The following is a 24,667-nucleotide window of genomic DNA, read 5'->3' as shown; positions in this document are numbered from 1 at the left end:
AGAGTGAGCACAGAGACAGATCGTGTGTGTGTGCATAAAATTAGTCGCCAACCCGCGACTGTGCACACACCACAGCAGATAAGAAGCAGGAACGCGATCGCTAGAGGTGCGATCGCCAGACGTGACACAAGGTACAGCAAGGCGGAGCACGAGAGTAGCAAAGGCACAGCAAATAATACAATAAGGAAATACGGAAAATAACAAACGCTAGCTAACCGCGAACACCGCACTCATTCGCAACAGTGCACGCGGTTATGCGCGGTCTCCACGTGATAAGCACAATAGAGACAAGCACGCCTAACTAACCATTAACAGACAAACATGAAACAGAGGACGCGAGCGCTTGCTTAACGGTTACCTCACCGAGCCTCCAGCAAGCGCAGCAGACAAGACAGACACACGAAAACAGGGACAAGCGACAGAAGGATCCCCAGCGCTAGCTAAAAGTGGCTAGCGCGATCCCAGAAGACAGAACAGAAGGATCCCCAGCGCTAGCGAAAAGTAGCTAGCGCGATCCCAGGAGACAGAGTAGCAGAACAGAAGGATCCCCAGCGCTAGCGAAAAGTGGCTAGCGCGATCCCAGAAGACAGAACAGAAGGATCCCCAGCGCTAGCGAAAAGTGGCTAGCGCGATCCCAGGAGACAGAACAGAAGGATCCCCAGCACTAGCGCTAGGGCGATCCCAGGAGACAGAACAGATGAGGTAGGCAGAAACAACCGCTGTTCCAACCTACACTCCAGACTCAATCAGAAGGATCCACAGCCGCTAACGCTAGGGCTTGTGCGATCCAAACACAAGACAGACGGAACAGGCAAAACAGATAATACAACCTGACTGGGCTAGAAGGGGAGCCTAAAGCAACCCCCAGGAATTAACTATACTAGATAGCAATGGCTGACACTCCAGCAGTGTCCATCAGGAACCGACCATGGAAGGGAAATGTCCAGCAAAGCATTCTGGGAACAGAATGCTTTTATAGTGCCAGTCATCAAAAGAAGGCAGGTAAGGGATTTGCATGACTAATGTATGCAAATTCCTCAGCAACACAAGCTGCAGAACTGACAGAAAGTCTCTCTTAACCTCCTTGCCGGTTATCCCGAGCTCAGCTCGGGGTAACCTGCGCAGGAGGATATCTCAGGCCCCGCTGGGCCGATTTGCATAATTTTTTTTTTGTTACAAGCAGCTAGCACTTTGCTAGCTGCTTGTAACTTCCGATCGCCGCCGCTCGCCGCCGATCCGCCGCAATCCGCCGCGCCGAGTCGCTCCCCCCCGCCCCAGAGCCCTGCGCTGCCTGGCCAATCAGTGCCAGGCAGCGTTGAGGGGCGGATCGGGATTCCCTATGACGTCCCGACGTCCATGACGTCGGTGACGTCATCCCGCCCCGTCGCCATGGCGACCGGGGAAGCCCTGCAGGAAATCCCGTTCTCAACGGGATTCCCTGCATACTCTGATCGCCGAAGGCGATCGGAGTGGGTGGGCGGATGCCGCCGCTTAGCGGCTATCATGTAGCGAGCCCTTGGCTCGCTACATGATTTAAAAAAAAAAAAAATTAAAAAAATGTGCGCCGCTGCCTCCTTGCCGGATTTTTTAGACCGGCAAGGAGGTTAAAGAGACCTGCAGAATGCAGACGTGAACAGTGGTCACAACGCTGCCTGTCTGCACAGGCAGCTGAGCAGATTCTCACACTATGAGTCTGATTGTTAAGTAATGCCAGAGCCAGGCCTGCGTTGTAGCTGAGGTGTTGAGCACTGAGGTTTATGGGATAATAGCTTAAGCAAGCAGTGATCATGTCGTTTGAAGCTTCCCGGATCCTCTCTACATTATCCATGCTAACCACGCAACAGTGCCATAGCTATGAAGCCTGCAATTAACAAAACAGCAATCAAGTTAAGTGCTTAATTTCAGGAAATTAACATCCTTCTCCAAAAGGATGGGAATAGAAAACAAAAAAGGCGGATTAGAGGAGAGCTGGGTAAACAGAAGAAGCGGCAGCTTTCTGCCTCTTGCCTTGCACTCTAGAGACAGACCTCGTGTTGGGAGGTAAACAGAGCTGACCCCGGAAATCAAGCATTATGCAGAGGAGAGCGGGGGCTCCGCTGATTAGAACTCCATTCCATAGAAGTTGATGACTTTACGTGATGCAATGTGTAACTGTGACTCTACAGTACAGAGGCTTTTACTTCTTCTGTTGCTAGGTCCTTCCTCTGTGCGAATAGCCCGACACACAGCTGTCATTCTGAAAGGAAGTTGTGCACTTGAAAGTTTCTGGTGCAATTAAAACTGTATACAACTACTGCAAGAGCCCATTGGGTGCCAGCTCTCCAGTCAGACTGTAAAAGGTGACAATTTGAACAGTGACAACTTAGCCCACTGTTTGGGCATACAGTACATGCAAAAAGGGCTCCAGGGAAATTGGGGTATCGGTAATAGCCGTTAGTAGAATTCTGGTAAAATTACCAATATTCTACTATTGGGCAGTGGCTATTAGGCAGTGGTAATAGGGTTAACTCTATTCTCGCACAGTTAGAGTTGGGCATGGGGGGTGGGGGGGAGTTGGTTAGAGTTAGACATCGGGGGGGGGGGGGGGGTCGGTTAGGGGCATCAGTGAGGGGTTAGGTATCGGTAGAGGGAGGAGCTCCCTCTACCGATGCCTAACCCTAACTGACTCCTCACTGATGCCCCTAACTGACTCCCACGATGACTAACTCAAACCAAATTCCCCCCCATGCCTAACTCTAACCGACCCACACCAATGCCTAACCAACCCTGCATCGGTGCCTAACACTAATCGCCCTGCCACAAATCAGCCGATATCTGAGCCACCTTCTGCTGGAGGCACCACTAGCTATATACGACCGCTGAGCAGAGCTGGATGGGAGGGCCAGAAGGGCTGACAGTTTGCCATGTTAGGGGTTTCAGCAGCTTACGTAATTGATGACCAACACATTTCATTAGCTCTGCTACACACAATCAAAGCTAGTGAGACATACGGTAACTAAGTTGCACTTGATGTAACGTATGACCAGCCGCCTACAGATGGAAAGTACATGTTGCATTGCTAATGAGACATAAACTAAGTTGCACCTGATATAATGTATGACCGACTGCCTACAGCCGAAGTAGCACCAGATGACAGCGTGGCTATAGCAGTAATGCTATATCCCGCGCACGGGTAATTCCGGGATCGCTCGACCTCAAATGACTGCTCCCTCCGAGTTGCTAAGGTGAGGAGGTGGGAAAGTATTTAACGCTGGCCAGTATTGCATTGGCAGCAGGGTGAGCTGACCGGGCGGTGAGAACATCAGTACGCGCCTACAGCTGAAAAATGCATGTTGCATTGACTTGCCCTTTAAATCTAAGCTTGTTGAGAAACCAAACAAATTTCTGTTTCTACCGAGGCTCACATTCCCGCTGTAATGAGCTGAAAAGATTATTAAAATGAAGTTCTCTACATTTCTTTGCTGTGCTTCCACTGATTAGTGTGTGTTGTACTCCAGCAATATGCACAGTCTGAAACTAAAACAGACTTAGTTTGAGGCAGCTTCACCCAGCAGGGTCTGCATGAAAGCCAGCAGCAAACCGCAACTCTGCACGAAATCAAACACAGCATTTTTTTTGGCTGTGGATCGAGGAATAATTATTACGAGATGCTAGAGAAACTTAAAAATAGCACCTGAATTTTGTATAAGTAAAGCTAACCGGCAAAGAGGGAAAAATGTAGGTCTCACCTGGAGCAGGAGTGCTAGAGAGAACAGAGATCTACATATGAAGGGTTTACCAAACATTGTGGGTATGGGATCAACACTAGGGCCAGAGGTACTAATCTCTTTATAGACAGCACTGGATGTCACCATTATATTTATTAGGACTGCTATACTTTAACTTTGATTCCTAATCAAGGGAAACAGTACAGGGGATACAGATGGATCAGGTCAATTAATCAGGTCAATTAATCGCTGCGATGGGCAGGTGTCTGATAGACCCACGTATTAATCGTTGGTAATTGGTTGGCCAGATGGGGATTTGGGTGACTGATGTGGGTAGTAGCCGATCGACGATAACGAGCAGCAGAAGCAGCACACTTCTACAAAGGTCATTTCACAGATTTTACCCAGGTTCAAGGATACTTTAACCTCCCTGGCATTCAGTTTCTGCTGGATTTCTGTGCAAAGTGGTCCAATTAATTTTTATAATACATGCCCCCAATGTGTCTTCTTCTGTCCCCAGTGTGTCCTTTTCTGTCCCCAGTGTGTTCTCTTCTGTCCCCAGTGTGTCCTTTTCTGTCCCCAGTGTGTTCTCTTCTGTCCCCAGTGTGTTCTCTTCTGTCCCCAGTGTGTTCTCTTCTGTCCCCAGTGTGTCCTCTTCTGTCCCCAGTGTGTCCTCTTCTGTCCCCAGTGTGTCCTTTTCTGTCCCCAGTGTGTTCTCTTCTGTCTCCAGTGTGTCCTCTTCTGTCCCCAGTTTGTTCTATTCTGACCCCTTTGTGTTCCCTTCTGTCCAAAATGTGCCCCTCTTCTGTCCCCAGTGTGACCCCCCTTCTGTCCCCAGGGTGACCCCCTCTTCTTTCCCCATTATGTCCCCTTCTTTCCCCAGTGTGTCCCGTTTTGTTCCCAGTGTCTCCCTTTCTGCCCCAAGTGTGTCCCCTTCTGCCCCTAGTGTTTTCCCTTCTGACCCTCGTTTGTCCTCCTCTGCCCCTGTTTGTCCTGCTCTCTCTCACGTTTTGCAGAGACACGGGAGCGGGAGACACAGCCAGAAGCGCTGCAAACGACTGCTTTCAGCTCGCTTTTCTTGCCGGACACAGTGTCTGACATACCGCCTAAGAGGTTAAAGGAAACCAGAGTTCAAAATAAACTGTTATAATTGCATCTGTCCTCCTACTCTTAAAAATGTTTTTTTTTAGAATCCCACAATTTTATTTTCTGTATATCAGCTAAAAAATACAGCCTAGTTATTAATAGGTTTTGTACTGTACGTACACATTTTTATCTCACCATGTCACATGTCACCTCGGGTGCACTTAAATGTTGTATTGCCTCGAATGACTAATATAGTCTGTCAGTGTCCCAGAAACGATAATAAATGAACTATTGACCTTTTCTTCCAGCAAAGAGTTTTATGGCTGTTGGGCCTTATTAGTGAAGGTTATGCTATAGTCAGACTAGAACCCAACTGGAAACAACTGTCACTTGCATACCTTATGTTTGCATACCTGATGTTTAACTCTCTCAGGCAGAAAAAGCTGAAAAGGAACATAACATAGTTATTTGTGTGCTAGGCACTGTACATACACGTCTATCTCACCATGTCACTTTGGGTACCCTTTAGGGTCTGAGCACACTAACGTGCTTCGGTTTGCTTTTCAGTAACACATTAATCTTAGAGATGTCAAAAGTGGACAGACGTGGACACACGAGCGTTAGTGCACTCAGGCCCTTAACACTTGAATTCTGGATTACCTGGATGGATAGACATTTGTGCACACAGTCTCTGTCTATTGTGCTGCTAGTTAGAAGTTAATCCCTAATTTACAATACAGTTAAAACCATCTCCCTCTCTCTAGTAAGATTGATTTTTTTTTTTGTGAGCTTCTGGATTTCATCCCAGAGGAGTGTTACTTTCTGCCAGACCATAGCAGAGGGTATATAACAATACGTTCAGTAGTTCTCAAGTGACAAATCAAGAGAGCTTTGGCAGCTAAGTGCTGAATAGAATCTTGTCAAGGCATAGAGTGACTTGTACTCATCCAGAGGAGTACCTTGGAGGCCATGTGACAGATGTAGTGAGAGGGACTGACCCACAGCACAGTAAAAACTATATACAAAATGGGTAAACATTATTAGCGCTAAAAAATGATACATTTGATTAAAATGCAATATATTGCACAATAAACCCCATTGGGTATAAATACCATCAATAAAAGAGAGACAAGCACAAATGTTTAGTTCCGCCATTCATTCCACCAAACATACACGGAGTTCCTCTTTAAAAAAAGGAAAAAATGCAAAATGTTTGGTTTCAAAAATATTTTTTTTTAGTTTCTTGTGCCTTTAAGATTCTGGCTTAGGTGTTATTCCCAAATTGCCTTAAAGTTCCAAATGTGCCTAAAGAACTACAAGTCCAACTGGATTTTAAAATTTATCAAGTTCTTTATGCTAGGAACACCCCATACAATTAACTGGCAGATTTACCTGCCAGATCGATTATTTCCAATATGTTCCGATCTGAATTTTGATCGATTTTTTTCAATAGTTTTTTGATCGATTTTCATAGAACTGAATGTAAACCGATAAAAAAAAATTATTGCAAAAAACCGATTAAAAAAGATAAAAGAAATTGAAAAATTGATCGAAATTCAGATCGGACATGTTGGAAATAGTCAATCTGGCAGGTAAATCTGCCAGAAAATTGCATGGTGTATACCTAGCATAATGTATTTACACCAAACCTTTTTTCATTCTTGCCCTCCCCCTACCAATGCCTAACCAACTCCCCCCCTCCGCCCCCCACCCGAGACTGGAGATTCTTGCATTGAGAGACTTATGCTAGGTACACACCATACGTTTTTTCGGCAGATAGATGGTTCAATAGATATTTTCCGTCATGTCCGATATTATTTTCGATCATTTTTCTGGTTGATTTCTCATTGAAGTGACTGGAAATAGATAAGAAAAGATAAGTGAATCGAGCAGGAAATCGACCAGAAAATCAAATAAAAAATCGATTGGATGGACAATCGACCAAAAAACGCATCGTGTGTACCTAGCATAAGTCTCTCAATGCAAGAATCTCCAGTCCCGGGTGGGGGGCGGGGTGGGGGGATTTGTTGGTTAGGCATTGGTAGGGGGAGGGCAAGAATGAAAAAAGGTTTGGTGTAAATATATGCACATTTTTTGAAAAGGGGTTTGGTCAGGGAGCTGTAGAGGAATAGCTCGTGTGACAACAGAGTTAAGTGTTAGTAAAGTATCGGTAAAAATTACTGATATTATACTAGTGGTATTAAGCACTGACAATAGTGAAATATTAATTATATGGCTTAAAGCAAACCTGAAGCGAAAATATACTTATGACGTAATGAATTGTATCTGTAGTACAGCTAAGAAATAGAACATTAAAACATTAGTAGCTAAGAACAAAGTCTCATGTTCTTTTCTAGTACAGGAAGAGTTAAAAAAAAAAACTTTAGTTGTTAACTATGCAAAAGAGCCTCCCTGAGCTATTCCACTTACTCGGTCTAACTCAGCCCTGTTTACTGGAGCACTTAAACAGCCTAGAAACAGTGAGAGACAGCTTGATACAAGGTCTTACTGCGGGAAAGGGTCATTGTAGTGTACTGGTTAAGGGCTCTGCCTTTGACATGGGAGACCAGGGTTCGAATCCTGGCTAGGTCAAGTACCTATTCAGTAAGGAGTTCAAGGCAAGACTCCCTAACACTGCAGGGTGGCCTCTTGAGCGCGTCCCAGTGGCTGCAGCTCTTGAGCGCTTTGAGTCCGACAGGAGAAAAGCGCTATACAAATGTTTGGATTATTATTGGATTATTACGGTAGCATCATACCGGTATTATTATTGCTGCTCTTTTTATTGTTTAAAACAGGGGTACGCAACCTTTTTCAGCCCGGGACTGCTATCCAGACCAAAATTTTCTCTGATGCACCAGATGATATACACTTCTTCAATGCAAAAGCTATTTTTTTTTAACTATAAAATGTTAATGACTGCACACCATTTACTAATTTACAAACCCTTCCATGACCCCATTGTATTCTGACGTGATCCTAGGTGAGGGATGTAAATATCCCCAAGGGCTGACAATCTTATAAATAAGGCAACTAAATAACTTCCGCTGTATTTTCTGCTTTTGTCTCCTTCCAGCTCCCTCCACAGTTCCCATCATGCACCAGGTGCGAGCGACTATGAGGAGCATCACTCTGTCTTGGCCTCAGCCGGAACAGCCCAACGGAATTATCCTGGACTACGAGATCCGATTTTATGAGAAGGTGACATCAATATATTTCATAATAAATATATGAATTCGCTTTAAACGTCCACTTACGGCATGGTGGCTCTTTGCCGCGGTCTTTGCAAATAAATGGCTGGGAGATTGCTAGTAAACAGCATCACTCCATTAACACCCTCTTCACAGCCATAATGATTATAGAAGTTGCTTGCATTAGTGTGCCATAAAGTGCACAATCTTTACTGACTCAATAATGTAAAGTAAAACTTGGCCGCCGCTGCCAGCGCTTATCGCCTTCATAGATCTCCCATTAGTTGAGCAAGAAGATGTGATAACTCGGGAGCCAATGGGAAATTCTATGCTAAAGTGCTTTCAGGTGAAGTAACTGGGAAATCATTGAGCAACCAGAGACCCCTGTAGGGTATTAGGCGGCTGCAGTGTATGTAGAGGATCGAGGAGGAAAGGCTGGTAAATATATGTCCTTGATGATTGCTGCTGAATATTCTGCTACTTGCTCACAATCTTCTGCTGGGCCTGGCCTGTGCCGCATAAAAGACAGGAATAAGTGACTGGAAATCATCCACAGGTCATTTTTCAGCTTGCTGAGGAATTTCCGATTAGGTCACACTTCCTGAATTACTCAGTGCAGTGGAACCGCGGTTTGCAAGCATAATTTGTTCTGGAAACAAGCTTGTAATCCAAAGCAGTCTCATTTCAAAATAGACTTTCCCATACAAATTAAAGTCTTCCCTGGTCCATGACATTCCTCTGTGTCCCCCCACCACCGCTCTCTGCCCCTCCTACACCACGCTGCCGGCCCCTGAAATTGCCAACTTGCACCTTGTTGGCAGTCTCGAGGGGAAGGGGCATTGCTTACAGGAGAGGCACACCTGCAAAAACGCCCACTGGGGGCGTTCCTAATGCCCCTTCCCGAGCTATCATTGGGCAGCTGTGCCTCACCCCTGTTGCTCCCCCGCCTCCCTGAACTCTGCTCTGTGCTGAGACACACGTAGCTGCAGCATCTCGCTGAAAGTGAAATGCAGGAGCAGCGGAGAGCCATGGTAATTGAGGCTACCCGCTAACAACAGTTATAGAAAAATATGTATAAAATACAAATTTAAACAAGATATTCACTAGCACTAACAGAATCCTTGTTATCCTATGGCTCACCCCAGTGTTTTTCTTTGTGTGGATTTAACAAGGAACTCATCCAATGACCGTTGCTTTTGCCTACTTCTGAGGATTTCATGGAATTGTGACTTTTTTACAGGCCCTACACTCAGATTTAGTACAATCCTGGAGTGTCAGAGGCTTCCTCTGTTTTATCTAAAGCAGCAATGGCTGACTGCTTCATTAAGCAGAAGAAAAGAATTGTGGCAGCTCTGGACTGCAACAAACGGTGGCTGGTGCTGCACTACTTCTCTATTCACCTCTCCTCCCTGAGATAGGCTGGCCCTGTGGTATAGGTTGAAGCAGAGTACCTCTCAGGCCTTACTATGAGGCCTCCTATGAGGCAGTTTTTCAAAAAAGGGGGCGTGGCTGGATATTACGGCACAAGTGGTCAGTTTTTAAACATTTTTCTTGCTACTCTGTCATAATTTCTGATGCCTGGGCTGCTAGTGTGGATTTTATTGCTACACCTGAACTGAAGATAAATACATCAGATAAACAATTGTATAGATCGTTTTAATCCTAAATAGGATTTTCTTAGACTCCCACAGTCTCATTTTGTGTTCAAAAGCTAAAAACATAAGTTAAAGTTTTAGGGAGGGTTTACTCAGATGCCTTAAACAGGAAAATACCTGCTCAGTCCACAGAAAGAAAAACAAAACAAAACTTTAAATAAGCTGTGCCAAATATGCTTAAAGTGAACATGAAGTGAAAATAAACCAGAGATAAACAATTGTATTTAACCTGCTACTCCTAAAAATGACGTTTTTAGATATTCCATGCTTTTATTTTATATTTAAATATTTACAAAATAGATTGAATTCTTTGTTGCCTCTGCTCAGAAGCCGCCTAATAAATGTCCCAGAGTAAGAAAAAGGTAAATAGTTCATGTATTTGATCTCCCTCTGCTCTCAGAAGTTGTATTCTGCCAGGAAAACTGTTATGCTATGTTGCTATTTTCTTATCAGTGAGGTTTACTATATTCCCAACAAGGTACCAACAAGACAGAAGCTGTCACTTCTATGCCTAAAAATGTACTTTTTCTGGCACGAAAATAATACAAACAAGTAAAACAGCCTTGTTATTGATATGTATTGCACTGTACATATACATGTTTATCTTGTCATGTCACATATTGCCTCAGGTACACTTCCCTTCTTTCCAACCCCCACCCTTCTTGCTTACAGCAAGTAATATTGGGATTGCTCTCATAGCTTGTAAATATTGGGTCTAAGTATGGCAGTGATAACAATCCCAAGGATGTGCAGAATTTCCACGCCACGTCACTTGCATCCCATTCTATTACCCTTCTCACCATCTTTCATTCATGATGATCAATGTGTCATCTATTGATCTCCCCAGCTTCCAGACAATATATCGATTACTGTGCATTTAGATGAAAGAACAGTACTGGTGATTAGGGCTAGTTCTGCTGCTCTGTTATTGCAGTAATCATCATTAGGGATGCCGGAATTGCATGTAACTTGTGACAAAGATATGTAGATTTCATCAGTCCATTTGAAGGTAACAGATTCTGGGCTTAAGTGAGCTGTATATTACTGTATTTTGGCACTGAGAGATACAGGTATATACAAGAAGGATATGGAAGCTGACATATGTATTTCCTTTTAAATAATGCAAATTGCCTGGCTATCCTGCTGATCCTCTGCCTCTAATACTTTTAGGTATAGACCCTGAACAAGCATGCGAATCAGAGGCTCTGACTGAAGTCTGACTAGATTAGCTGCATGCTTGCTACAGGGTCTATTCAGACACTACTGCAGCCAAATAAATCAGCAGGATGCCAGGCAACTGGCATTGTTTAAAAGGAAATAAATATGGCAACCTCCATATCCCTCTCAGTTCAGGGGTACTTAAAGAGAACCCGAGGTGGGGTTCTAAGAATGATATCTGCACACAGAGGCGGGATCTGCTTATACTACCCAGCTTCTGTTGCTATCTCAATCCCCCTGCGCTCTGCTGTCCCCCATAAATCACAGCCGCACTGTCGACACGCAGCGTGTCGCAGCGGGCTGTGTTTACCTATGTACTGTCACACTCGCCGCACCCCCGCCTCCTGCATAGCTCCAGTCCCCGCCCGCGTCCCTTCCCTCCCCGCTTATTAGAGGGAAGGAACGTGGGCGGGGACTGGAGCTATGCAGGAGGCGGGGGTGCGGCGAGTGTGAAAGTAAAGAGGTATACACAGCCTGCTGCGTGTCGACAGCGTGGCTGTGATTTATGAGGGCATAGCAGAGCGCAGGGGGATTGAGATAGCAACAGAGGCTGGGCAGTATAGGCAGACCCAGCCTCTGTGTGCAGATATCATTCTTAGAACCCAACCTTAGGTTCTCTTTAAACGAGAGCAAGTCTGCTTTGCTGAATTCATGTGACTTAGAATGGTTATAATCCGCCACCAAGCTAACCATAATCCTACCCCTACATCAAACCTTATCTTCCCTTCCTTAGCCTGACTATAACCTTTTCTTGACAGCTATCCCAGACCCTGTGTGCCTGAGCCACCCCATTGTTATTAATGACAACGCTGGAAGTATAAAATGGTAGACATAGATGCAGTAAAGTAAAAGGGAACCTAAAGCGAGAATTATAAGGAGGCTGCCATATTTATTTCCTTTTAAACAACACCAGTTGCCTGGCAGCCCTGCGGATCTATTTGGCTGCAGTAGTTTCTGAATTACACCAGAGACAAGCATGCAGCTAATCTTGTCAGATCTGACATTAATGTCAGAAACACTTTGTACAGCGCCACGGAATATGTTGGCACTTTATAAATCATTAATAATAATCTGCTGCATGCTTATTCAGGGTCTATGGCTAAAAGAACTAGAGACAGAGGATCAGATCAGCAGGATAACCAGGGATTTGGTATTGCGTAAGAGAAAAGAAAAATGGCAGCTTCCACATACCTCTTGCTTCAGGTTCCATTTAAGAAGCCAAAGCAGTTTATAGCTTGTAGCCACTAGAGGGCACATCAGTATCTATTGTAAGCCTAATTTATGCTCAGTCCACACGATGCAATTTTCTGACAGATTTACTGTCAGACTATTTCCAACATGTCCGATCTGATTTATGATCAATTTTCTGATCGATTTTTCCATTCAGTTCTATGGAAAATTGATCGGAAATCAGATGAGATGGAAATAGACAGTAAATCTGTCAGGAAATTGCACTGTACTTACCTAGCATAATGTGCAAAATGTACTGATATTATTTGAAGGCCATTTTTACTTTTTATTTCTAATTAACCCCTTCCCTCCAACTAACCATACACTGTACCCCATACTCATTTACAGGGGTCCTCATCTTCAGGGTGTGACCCCCTCTGTCCTGACAGACACCCAACTCAGAACTACTTTACCTCCAGTTACTACTATTTCATTTCTTCTCCCCCCTTCACCACCTCCCTCCCATGCCACATCCTACAGACTCATACATTTGCCAGTATTGCCATGCCTCAGTGTGTCGCTTGTTGAAACCAAGCCTCTTGTCAATTGATACATTGGGAGGGGGGTGGAGTCAGTGATAGGAGGAGGTGTGCCAGGATACCGGGCTGCCCCAGCGATACAGAGGCTTGATCATATGAGAGGGTGGCCTCCCAGTTAGTATTCCGTTAGGTAATGTTATCACTGTAATTTGAGTAAACTAAAATGTTCCCCTGAGAGGGTAATCCACCTAAAAGGGGGTGGGGCAAATAAAAACAACAGATAACTCTGCATGGGCTTAAAATGTTAACTCCAAACTTGGAAGCTAAATTAAAAAAATCCCGAATAGCATAAAAACACAAGTCTCTGTAGATCAGGAAGATCCATCACACAGCCATAAGCAGGGAACTATATACAGCCAGTTGCTCCCACTCCTGGGTATTGAGCTGAGTCCTCTTTGTGAGTTACCAGCGGGAAGCCCTGGTTGTGTGTACAGGGCCGAGCACCTGAGCATCCCTATTAGCCCTCCTGGTCCTTCACATTGAGGAACCAACAGAGGGGCCTGACAGGTCAAAGAGAGGGGACTTACTCCTGATACTTAGAGACTTCCTCCCGACACTCTTAGAAATATTTTGTCTCAGAGTTTTCATGGGAAGTTTATGTTGCTTACATTTACTTCAAGGTCATGTTAACAGTATTTGAACCTAGAAAAGTACATTGTTTTTAAACAATTAAACAAGTAGTACGGTAATTTTCTGCATGCCTAGCTAGTAATGGATAGGACTTCAGTTCCTTTAAAGATAACGAAAAAGTTATCTTTTGTGAATTCATTACTGTGTTTCTGCTTATATAGATTCCTTATTTTGTTTCCTATTTTTTCTTTGTTATTTATATACCTATCTTTTTGTTGCCAATAGGATCAGAATGAATTCAACTCTTCCATAGCAAGAAGCCAGACCAATACAGCCAGCATAGATGGTCTGAAGGCGGGAGTGGTGTATGTGGTGCAGGTTAGAGCACGCACGGTGGCGGGCTATGGGAAATACAGCGGAAAAATGTGCTTCCAAACACTGACTGATGGTAAGTAGAAAGCAATCCTGGTAATGTGCTGACTGCTATCACGCTGACTCAATAAACCTTATTTTGCAGCTCATCAATAAAAAAAACCTTTTCAGCCTCAACAGACAAATCACTCTAAATAAATTGTCCCAAATTAACTTATAAAGAGAAACTCCACTATTACTAAAAAGGCAAAATCCTACCAGTTCAGTTCAGCTACCAATATTGCACAGACGAATGGATGGCCTTATTTTAATCTGCTGCCACAGTATTGCTATAGTAATATACAGTAGGTGTGTTCAGTTTTTCTGGAGACAAATGCATTTGTCCAGATGTGGAAAACGAGTAGCAAGCTTCTAAGCAGTCTGTACTCCATAAAGAGAGAGCAGGCAGCATAGATTTACTATTTCGACTTCTGTCACTTTTGAAAATGATTAGCTGTCTTCAAATTAAAATGGAAAAATATGGTATTTGTTAATGAAAATTTTATAAGGGATGCCTTGAAGCTAAGAATTGCTAAAATAGCACATATTAAGTGCTCCAGGAACCACAGTTCTTGAATTCTATGGCAGGTCCACCTTGGAGTATATGGAAAGGACAGGCACACATGAGGCATGGGGAGGGGGAGGGGCACAGGAAAGTAGGCCTAGATGGCTAAAATTCAAATAAGTCCCTCGATATCTAAGGTGACTATCAGTGGCGGACAAAGCCAACAGCTACATGGAGGGGAGTGACACAGGGAGGGAGAAACATGGGAAGAGGGGGTTACAGAATGAAGAACCTACAGTTTATTCGTGCCCCAGCTGGTGCAGCAGCATGGGACCCTAGAGGACATTGGGCCCCTGTGCAGCTGCATGGCTTGGACAAGCCTATGGCCCCCTCTGGTGACTACCATTTTCATGAGGATTCATAGCAGAGGCCGTCTTGACAACCTGACTTCATACTAGTAACACCCATTGTCTCCTGAGTGTGCATAACAGTACTAAATAGCAGAGTACCATGCTTGCCCACATGCTTCTGATATTTGATACAGTTATGGATCCTCAGGACCCAAGAGGCAGAATTCATTACCAGCAATAGGTCAGGCAGTTGACAGGGCAGCAGTTGTGAGGCCCGAGGGAGCTGACATTCTGTCTTCTGAAATTGTCCAAACAACAGGCAGCCAGGAGCTGTTCTCATATTGTAAACATGATATGCAACATTCCTTCGCGAGGCCGTGCGATTGCATGTAGCGTATGTCGTCCCATGTTAATGAAATGAGCAATCTGTATGGGTCATTTGCTTGTTTTCAGCCGTCAGATTCCGAGTGAAGAATTGATTGACATGACGGCATATTTAGATGATCGCAACGAAGTGTAAAATAGGAACAGTTATTAGATTGCTATTGAAACTATTTCTGGCTCATTGGCTCTGAGTGTTTTAGACACCTTATTTCACACGCTAGTCATACAGTGTATTTACATGCATGATCTTTTAGTGCAGCACTGAAGAGCTCCCGCTAACGTGACCCTTTACGTTGGGAAATGACTTTTACTGTGTCAGACGACTGTTTCATCTATTTTAGTTTCATTCTTTTCCTCCTCGAGTTAAATCATCAGATTCCAACGCATGCACCCCCGCCAGACAGAGACTAGGGCTCTCCTCCATAAGCGGAAACATTCCGCCCACACTGGCACGGGGCACTGTGTGTGTAACTCTGCTGGGCATTCTTCCTTACCAAGTCTGGGCATTAGGAAAGTAGGCAGAGATGCCAAGAGGAACGCTGAGTATCTGTATCGTTTAACACCTTTTCTGCCAGTTTGACTTGGCCTGAGTCATTATCAAAGTTTAGACTCATCTCTGGCCAAAGCGTAGAGGGTCCATGTTTAAATGGTTATCAGTTTTGATAACTGATTAAAAAAAAGTGGACGGGACTCTGACTGAGGTTTAGATAAAGACAGTCTTAAAGGATGCATTAAAGCAAACCTAAAGCAAAAAAAAAAAAAAAAATGATATAATGAATTGTATGTGGTGTAGTACAGATGATGAATAGAACATTAGTAGCAAAGAAAAGAGTCTCTTATTTTTATTTTCAGTTATATAGCTTTTTTTAACATTGCATCGTACTGTCATAGTTGCAGTTTTAAAACCACACTCTATATTTAAACTGTACCAGAGACCTAGCTACCTAAACATTTGATACTTACCCGGGGCTTCCTCCCGCCCCACGCGTTACTCCGTCGCCATCTTCCTGCGGTCTGGCGTTCAGCCCCGGTAATTGGCTCAGTTGGGTCCAGTCTCGGTCTTCTGCACATGCGCGGAGCTCCCAGTTAATGGCAGACCGCAGGAGGATGGAGAGGGACTCGCACGTGTTTATGGGGCGGAAGGAAGCTCCGGGTAAGTATCAAATCTTTAGGTAGGGAGGTCTCTGGTTTACACTATAAAACAAAGCTGAAATAATGGCACTTTGAACTTTCCTCGGGTAAAACCTTATGTCAAGCTGTCTTTTACTGATTCTTGGCTGTTAAGTACTTCAGAAAGCAGGACTGTATTCAACCCAGTTGGGTAGGAGAGCTCAGAGAAGCTTTTTGTATAGATAATAACTGAAGTTTTTAAACTTTTCCTGTACTGGAAACCCATATGAGACTCTTTTCTTTGCTTACTGATGTTCTATTTCTTAGCTTCACTACACATACAGTTCATTATTTCTTAAGTTTATTTTCACTTCTGGTTTTCTTTAAAGAGAACCTGTACTGAGTAAAAATATTTAAAATAAACACATGAGGTAACTTCAAATGAACATTGCATAGTTACCTTGCCATCAGTTCCTCTCAGAAGCTCACCATTTTCTTCTGACAATTATCCCTTCCAGTTCTGACAATATTTTGTCAGATCTTAAATATATCAGTTGCTGTCAGTAAAATATCAGTTGCTGTCAGTTATAGCTGAGAGGAAAACTGATGTACCAGGTAATGTCCATGTTTCCCTATGGCTCAAGTGGGTGATGTTACAGTTTAACTGTGTGCTGACCAGAAAGCTGTTATGGGTAATGGCCATTTTCAAAATGGAGGACGGGAAATTCCCTTGATCACAGTGAACAAACAGGACGCGAGACAGGAGAAAGACACTGAGGAGTAGACTACATGGAAGGTAAGTATGACTTGTGTATGCTGATTTTGACTTTTAATTTCAGTTCAGGTTTTCTTTAACCACTTCACAACTGAGGGGTTTTCCCCTTTAAAAACCAGAGCATTTTTCACTCCTCCCAGGCAGTCTTCATTCATTTATTTATTAGGCAATATGATTGGTTATTGGGGACTGGGGTCCCCAAAACCAATCATTGGACTGTGGAGCTGGTGAGCACGTGCGCGCGCGGCGCGGGGGCGCGCGATCGCGCGCTGCACCTTTGTTTACAACTGTTGTTATGAATGAAGACTGCCTCAAGCAGAGGCAGTCTCCATTCATTTATTTGTCATGTGGTATGATTGGTTATTGGGGACTGGGGTCCCCAATAACCAATCATTGGACTGCAGGGGCTGTGCGGGTGGGTGTGTGCACGCGCGATCGCGTGATCGCGCGCACACGGACACAATAACAATGTGCCGGCGGTTTGTTATGAAGACTGCTTCTCTTTGAAGCAGCCTTCATACATCAATCGGGGACTCTAATTGGATTTAGGAACACTTGTTCCTAATGTCCAATTAGTCAACTGCTGTGCGGGCTGGCTAGAGTGTGCGAGCGTGTTGCCCCGCCCACTCCCGGCATGTAAACAGAAACATACGCCTTTCTCCGTCCCTGGGGGTGAAGCAGTGCGCAGAGGGACGGAGAAATTTAGCACTGCGGAGGTAAAGTGGTTAAATATGTGCATTATAAGGTTTATCAGTGGAAGAATTGGGCAGATGAAGTGACAATATTATTATTATTTAGTGTTTATATAGCACTGGCATCTTTCACAGCACTTTTACAGAGTATATACTGTAGTCTTGTCATTAACTTTTCTTTATGTTTTTGGGATGTTGTAGAAAACGAGAGTGCCTGGTGTGAAACCCACATAGGCACAGGGAGAACATACAAACTCAGTGCAATGGCTGGGATTTGAGCCAGGGACCCAGCACTGCAAGGCAAGAGTGTTATCCACTACACTGTCAGAAGACACTTCATAAATGTATGGGGAACATCTCTCCTTCTAAAGTCTGCACCTTCTTGCTAAACCTCATCCCCTCTGCCACTCAGGAATGATTTTGGGTGAAAACAGTCCTTGGGCAAAAATAACTGCAGTCCCTTTAATACTGCACTGACAAGAGAGTTTTGAGTCCCTGGCTTGGGGGCCCCTAAAAACTAGAGGGCCCTCTGCAGCTACCCAGACTGACGACATGGAAGCACCAGTCCAGCTGGTGTTATGATCCTCAGGAGGGCCATGTACAGTGGCTGATGCAGGAATTCCTGTGCATAGAAAACTTCAGACTCCCCCATGAGAAGATGGACTAGTCCAAAACTTCAAAACTAGTTGGTAACAGCTTCATAGAAATCAGATTATTAACATCCGTACTCCTTATATGAAAGTGTACACCATGTATTTATTTTACATTTTTTGCTGACATAATGGTCCTGATTATGGTAATTGATCTGTAATGCAAATTTATCACATGAGCTTCAGCCAGTACTTTTACTTAACCTGCATTGACCAGAACTCTGTTGCTAACCCTTCCCAACCCTAGCCTGACCTAGCTGACCCCCAAAAATAGTGATATTTGCCATTCGCCTTCACCAGTCCCTATAGTAGCAATGTATAGTACCACACTGCAAAATGTCCAACACCAAAAATCACAGATTGACTTGTGGATTTAGAGTATAATTTAGGCAGCACAGTGGAGTAGTGGTTTGCACTCTTGCCTTGCAGCTCTGTGTCCCTAGTTCGAATTCCATCCAGTGCACTATCTGCACAGAGTTTGTATGTTCTCTCCATATCTGCATGGGTTTCCCATGGGCACTCCGGTTTCTTCCCACATCCCAAAAACATACAGCCAAGTTAATTGGCTTCCCCCTAAATTGGTCCTAGACTACAATATATAGACTACACCAGTGGTCCTCAAACTAAGGCCCGCGGGCCGAATGTGGCCCCCTAAGGCTTTCTTACCGGCCCCCCACACAGAAAATGTATTGCTTATAAATGCAGTCAGCTACATCTTTAAATATTGGTGGTCCACATATGGAATAGCAGTGCAGCACCCCCCATCCACATGGAAGCCAGAAAGCAGAAATTTTGCTGGTTTCCAATCAAATTCCACATCAGGTGACACTGCTGTCCAATTGGCTTGCAGATTGTCACCTGGGTATGCTTCACTGTCTGGTCCGCAAAGACTTCTACATCATTTTATGTTTACTCCGGCCCACCAGCGGTCTGAAGTATGTTGACCTGGCCCTCAACCCAAAACGTTTGGGGACCCCTGGACTACACCATACATGCATAGACATCTGACTATAGTAGGGATTAGATTGTGAGCCCTTCTGAGGGACAGTTTAGTGACAAGACAATATATTCTGTACAGTGGTGTGGAAGATTTTGGGGCTATATAAATACTAAATTAATAATAGAATATATTAATAATAGAATAATAGAATGAAAAAAGCTTTTCTCCAAGCAGTTGTGAGATAGGTTGAAACACAAAAGCAGACCACTGCTTATTTAGTAAAACTTAGTTTTTTGGGATGCAGTTAAAACCTAGCAACAGTTCTTCCACTTTTTTATGAATTTGTTCTTCCTTATGCAGCTGAAAAAATAACTTTGCTCACAATAGGTACATAAGACCCCAGTGACTATAGATGCCCAGAATTGTGACCTGAACTGCGTAGCAAGGTGTGTTTGTCTTGTGATAACTTCAGCCTGGTGTTGCTTTGTGAGGAACAATGACATTTTATAGTCTCCCACATACCGTACTTAAATCTCACATGTCACTGCGCTTCCCGTACATGTCATGTGGCCTTCCTGTCCCTGTTTTCCCTTCCAGAACTTCCTTCTCTTTCACTTTTCATAGCAGACCTTTCTGAACTCTGAGCCCCGCACTGCCAGATGTTTTGCCTATCATGGCAAGTCCCTCAGACAAGTGAGCACTAAAGCAGCTCTGAGGTGATTCTCTCTTCACCTCATTTCCGTCTTGATAATGATATGCTGGTATGAGAGGCTAGAGGTCAGGAATGAGCATAGACCTCTTCTGAAAATGATCGACACCCACTATTCACAGATTATCTGCATGGAAATGGGAGGGATATTGCATTTTTATTGTCATATTTTTTATTTTCTAGATGTTAAACAGAACAGGTTCTTTACTATAGAAGGATTTTTAGCTTGGTTTGAACTAAGGCCTTTATTCTGTTCACTTTTTCTACTAAGTTTTCTCCTAGAAGATAATTTCTCATCTTTTGTTTAAAATAACTTTTTTGCACTCTGCAACAGAAAAAGTACCAAAAAGTAAGTAGAAGGGTACTGCCAAAAGTAATCTGAGTATTTTCTTGTTGGCTGGTAACTTAAAACTCATTTTATTGATAAGCGGTGAACATATCACCTAAGAGAAAAAGCGAATTGAATAAGGGCCAGCATTTGTTATCAGATCACAAGTGCTTGTAGTCAGACATGGATTACGGTATGATGTAATGGGGCCCTAGGCAAGGTAGTAGAGTTCTATAGCACCAATACATTTGGATAGTTCTGTTCCACCCCTAAATACTACAATATACAGTTTCCAAACAGGCAAGAAAAAATGGGGTTCTATCTGAACAAATTCTCTATTTTTTCTTCAATCAAACAAGTCTTCAGAGTTGCGGATAAGAAGTATGGATACAATCTCAAGGTTCCAAATCACATAAAAAAACCTGACACGTGTTTCATGGTCTAAAAGCCTCTTCCTCAGAGGCACACCATATACACACATCAATTGTAGGTCAACCGGAAAAGGTATAACCGCAATCTGTGTATTCCAAACAGTGTGGGTTCAACGACGGCTCCATGCGCAACCATGCAAGCACGGATAGGTTACTTCCTGCTTGCATGGTTGCGCACAGTGTCGCCATTGAATACACAGATTGCGGTTATACCTTTTAGTATAGTCTAAACTATTGGATATGAGGTTGAAACCAACTGCATATCATAAACTTTTTTTTGGTATGCTTCTCCTACTAAATACATTTGGCTAATCCCTTTAGGATCATCCACATCCCCACTGTAGTTACTTTTTACTGGTATGTAGCAGCAGCAGTGATCTGGAAGGTCTCTTCACTCTATAGCAGGGAGGCGAGCTGACATTAGGGGAGGGGGTGGGGCCAATGCCATCTTGCACACTGTAGCTTGGCCCCCTTGCCACTTTGTCCAACACTTTAAACTGTATAGGATAACGCTGTGCCGGACTAGATCCAGCAACAGCACCCCTAGTGATAGCCCATATGTGCCCACATATTTATATTACGTGGCACAGCTGAGGAGGATAGGGCCGGTGCAGCGGTGAAGGATGGGACCTCTTGTCCTACATTTCGATCTAAAGAAGACGACAATGTGCCAGATTTTATCCCGAAACATCGCCATCTAGTGGCTGACATTTTTCCTATGACCTGTTTACATTTGACCTATGCAGGAAAGGTCAATGTCGCACATAGTCCAACATAGGAGCAGAAAGAGTTTTTAAATTGCTCAAAAATGTTCCTACTAGATTACTGGTAATAGAGCAAGTAATGTCTGAAAACTTCAGTTTATCATTTACAACTTATTCTAATACACTGCACTCACAAAAGTACAGCGAAAGCTTGTGTATATGAGTTTAGGATGGCTGACTGGTGGGTAGTCTGTGCACTTTCTTTACTGTCATCTTTTAGCTTACTCTCTCAAGGCAGTCTGATTCCAGCACCCTTGTTCTCTTTCACAAGTGATAACATAAAATGTATATCATATTAGTTATCGTGGAAACTGGTGACAGGCTTTGAAGCTCTCCGGTTTCTATATATCAGACCCCTGCAGATCTGTCACTTTTTAAATATCCTATCTCTTCCACTGAGACACTATAAAGGACAGTAGGAAAATAGCTTTCCTGTTGTTTAGACTTGGGTACGAGGGAATGGGAAACCTTCTATGGTGACTGGCAGGGATCTAAAGCTCCATAGTGACTTATCAGAGGGTGGAGGGGGACATATCTTCAATGAAATGTGCTTTTTAAAGTGAACCTGTTTTTAATTGAGAAATAAAAATAATCCCCAGGTTTTTACTGATAAAATTATTGGATCAGTACCAGATATTTAAAAAAAACAGAATTTAAACGGAACCAAACTCTTGCACAGTACACAATAAAAAGTATTTGTGCCACATATAGTTGCTGAATAAATCCACTGCCCTGTCTTCCTGTGCTTGTCTAGGCAGATCAAAGTGTCTAATTAGTTCTTATCAGTGGCTGTGAATAGACTAGAGGAGACCTACCACTGCTGTCTCACCATACAAAAAGAAACCCACTTAGGCTTAAAGAGAGACTGAAGCGAGAATAAATCTCGCTTCAGACCTCAGAGTTAGCAGGGGCATGTGTGCCCCTGCTAAAACGCTGCTATAGCGCGGCTTAACAGGGGTCCCTTCACCCCCAAATCCCCCTCCGTAATGCGGGGGAGCGCTTCCTGGTTGGGGCAGGGCTAACCGCCGCAGCCCTGCCCCACGGGCGTCTGTCAGCGCGTATCTCTGCCTCTCCCCCGCCCCTCTCAGTCTTCCTTCACTGAGAGGGGCGGGGGAGAGGCGGCGATGCGCCGCTGACAGACGCTACTGGAGGCAGGGCTGCAGCCGTTAGCCCTGCCTCCAGGAGCGACCAAATGCACGACCAAGTTGTGCTGGGGTGGGTTTGGGGGTGAAGGGACCCCCTATGTGCGGCGCGATAGCGGCGGTTTAGCAGGGGCACACGTGCCCCTGCTAACTTTGAGCTCTGAAGCGAGATTTATTCTCGCTTCAGAGTCTCTTTAACCCTGTCAGTGCTCCCTGCAAAGTGAAATCAACGTGAAAACATTTTTTTGTCTATTTTTTTTTATTATTATTTTTTTAGGATTTCCATAAATTGTAACAAAGAGGATTATCATGTTGTGGCTAACCTTCTACAGCAGAAAGGAAATCATGAGTTTTGTTTCACTTTAACCTATTGCCGACTGCGTCACGCAGATGGCAACCCCAGGACCGCCTAACGCCGATCAGCGTAAAGTCCTGGAGCAGGGATTTGCAGGAGATCATGCGAGCCGATGTGTGCGCATCTCCGCTTGGATGACGGAACTCCACTCCGCCATCAGTCTCCCAGCTGCGATCACTGCTAGGAAACTGTTAGACGGCGAAACCGCCATCTATTTACATGGTACAGCACTGCGATCTATGGCAGCGATGTACTGGTGTTACACGGCCGTCCCTTTGAGACACTCAGGAGCGATCCGCTGTCATAGGCTGATTATGGGAGGGAATGTTAAAAAAAATAGAACAATTTATTTAAAAAAATAAACGAAAAAATATTTGCACAAAAATAAATAAACACGGGGGGCGTGATCAGACCCCACCAACAGAAAGCTCTGTTGGTGGACAGAAAAGAGGGAAGAGATCACTTGTGTGCTTAGTTGTACGGCCCTGCAGATGCCTTAAAGCTGCAGTGGCCTAATTTATAAAAAATAGCCTGGTTACTAGGGGGGGGGATTAAGCCCTGGTCCTTAAGTGGTTAAAGCACACCAAACCAGATGTAAAACCGTGGATTTTAACTTACCTGGGGCTTCTTCTGTCAGGTTCCTCTGCATCCTCTTGGTCCCCTCCATTCTCCTGCTTTTTGCTCTTAAATTCCTGTGGTCTGGAGCTGCACTTCACATGCATGTTCTCATCCACACATGCTCCACAATAGTGCACTTATAATAATAATAATCCGAACATTTGTATAGCGCTTTTCTCCTGTTGGACTCAAAGCACTCGAGCTGCAGCCACTAAGGGCGCGCTCAGGAGGCACCCTGCGGTGTTAGGGAGTCTTGCCTTGAACTCCTTACTGAATAGGTACTGACCCCAGCCAGGATCGAACCCTGGTCTCCCATGTGAAAGGCAGTGCCCTTAACCAGTACTCTATTCAGCCACTTGACGCCAGGAGCGGTCTGCACATGCTCGGTTCATTCTTTTGACAACTGCACATGCTCAGATGCTCCCACACTGATTAGAATAAAAGAACAAGAGCATGATCGGAGAGCGCACACGGATGGGAAAGAGCATATGCAGTCAGCATGACTTGCTCTGGTCGCAGGAATTTCGGAGGTGATGGTGGGAGATGTTCCTGACGATTGCGTCACAATTCTCATTCGTCAAAAACACTGCAATGCAAAATTGCAATTGCATTTTGTGTTGCCAAGTGGGAATGGGGCCTTAATGGATTAGTGGGATATTCCTAAAAAACAGCTGTCTAAAGTTCAAGCTTACAAATTTAACAAACCAGGTGATTTGCAAATCACACTGGCCATGCATGCGCTAAAAGAGAATCTGAAGTGAACTTTTGATATAACGCATTGTATGTGTAGTACAGCTAAGAAATTGAACATTAGTAGCAAAGATAAGAGTCTCATTGTTTCCAGTATATTAAGAGTTAAGGAACTTTAGTTGTTATCTATGCAAAAGAGCTTCTCTGAGCTTTCTGGCCCAACTTGGGTCTGCTTCATTGCTGTTTTCTGATGCACTTATACATTAAAGAGACAGATTTACATAAGGTTTTACAGTAGGAAAGTTCAAAGGGTCATTAGCTCTGCTCTGTTTCATAGTTTAAAATACAGTGTGTGGTTTGTAGTTGCAAATATGATAGAATGATGCAATGCTATAAAAAAAAAAAAGCTTTATAATTGAAAATAAGTCCAGTGAATTGTGTGGGATGTAGAACTATGGGAAACTCTCACACGCAGTGAGTTTTTTTAACACCAAAACAGAATCTGGGTAATGAATGCGGATAGTCAAATCTGAATTTCCTGACAATTGCAGAATATGAAATCTATCTCTAAGTTGAAATATAAAGGCAATGAATGTTTAATAGCATTAAATTACAAAATA

At 43.9% G+C, this 24,667-nt stretch overlaps 1 protein-coding gene across 6 annotated transcripts in view; it reads left to right on the top strand.

The window, feature by feature from the left end:
• Positions 1 to 24,667, top strand: part of EPHB1 (EPH receptor B1) — a 436,698-nt gene that overhangs the window by 309,349 nt on the left and 102,682 nt on the right. For all 6 annotated transcript variants that reach the window (XR_011031350.1, XM_068280414.1, XM_068280411.1 and 3 more), the window contains 2 exons: positions 7,867 to 7,991; positions 13,479 to 13,641. Coding sequence is in view for 5 of the 6 variants with exons in the window: in XM_068280414.1 (XP_068136515.1) it covers positions 7,867 to 7,991; positions 13,479 to 13,641 (288 nt within the window). In the remaining variant the exon portion in view is untranslated. The remainder of the gene's footprint in view (positions 1 to 7,866; positions 7,992 to 13,478; positions 13,642 to 24,667) is intronic.

This window comes from Hyperolius riggenbachi, chromosome 4, assembly GCF_040937935.1.
Source record: "Hyperolius riggenbachi isolate aHypRig1 chromosome 4, aHypRig1.pri, whole genome shotgun sequence".
In the NCBI taxonomy this organism is placed as follows: Eukaryota; Metazoa; Chordata; class Amphibia; order Anura; family Hyperoliidae; genus Hyperolius; species Hyperolius riggenbachi.
This window is presented reverse-complemented; position numbering and strand designations above follow the sequence as displayed.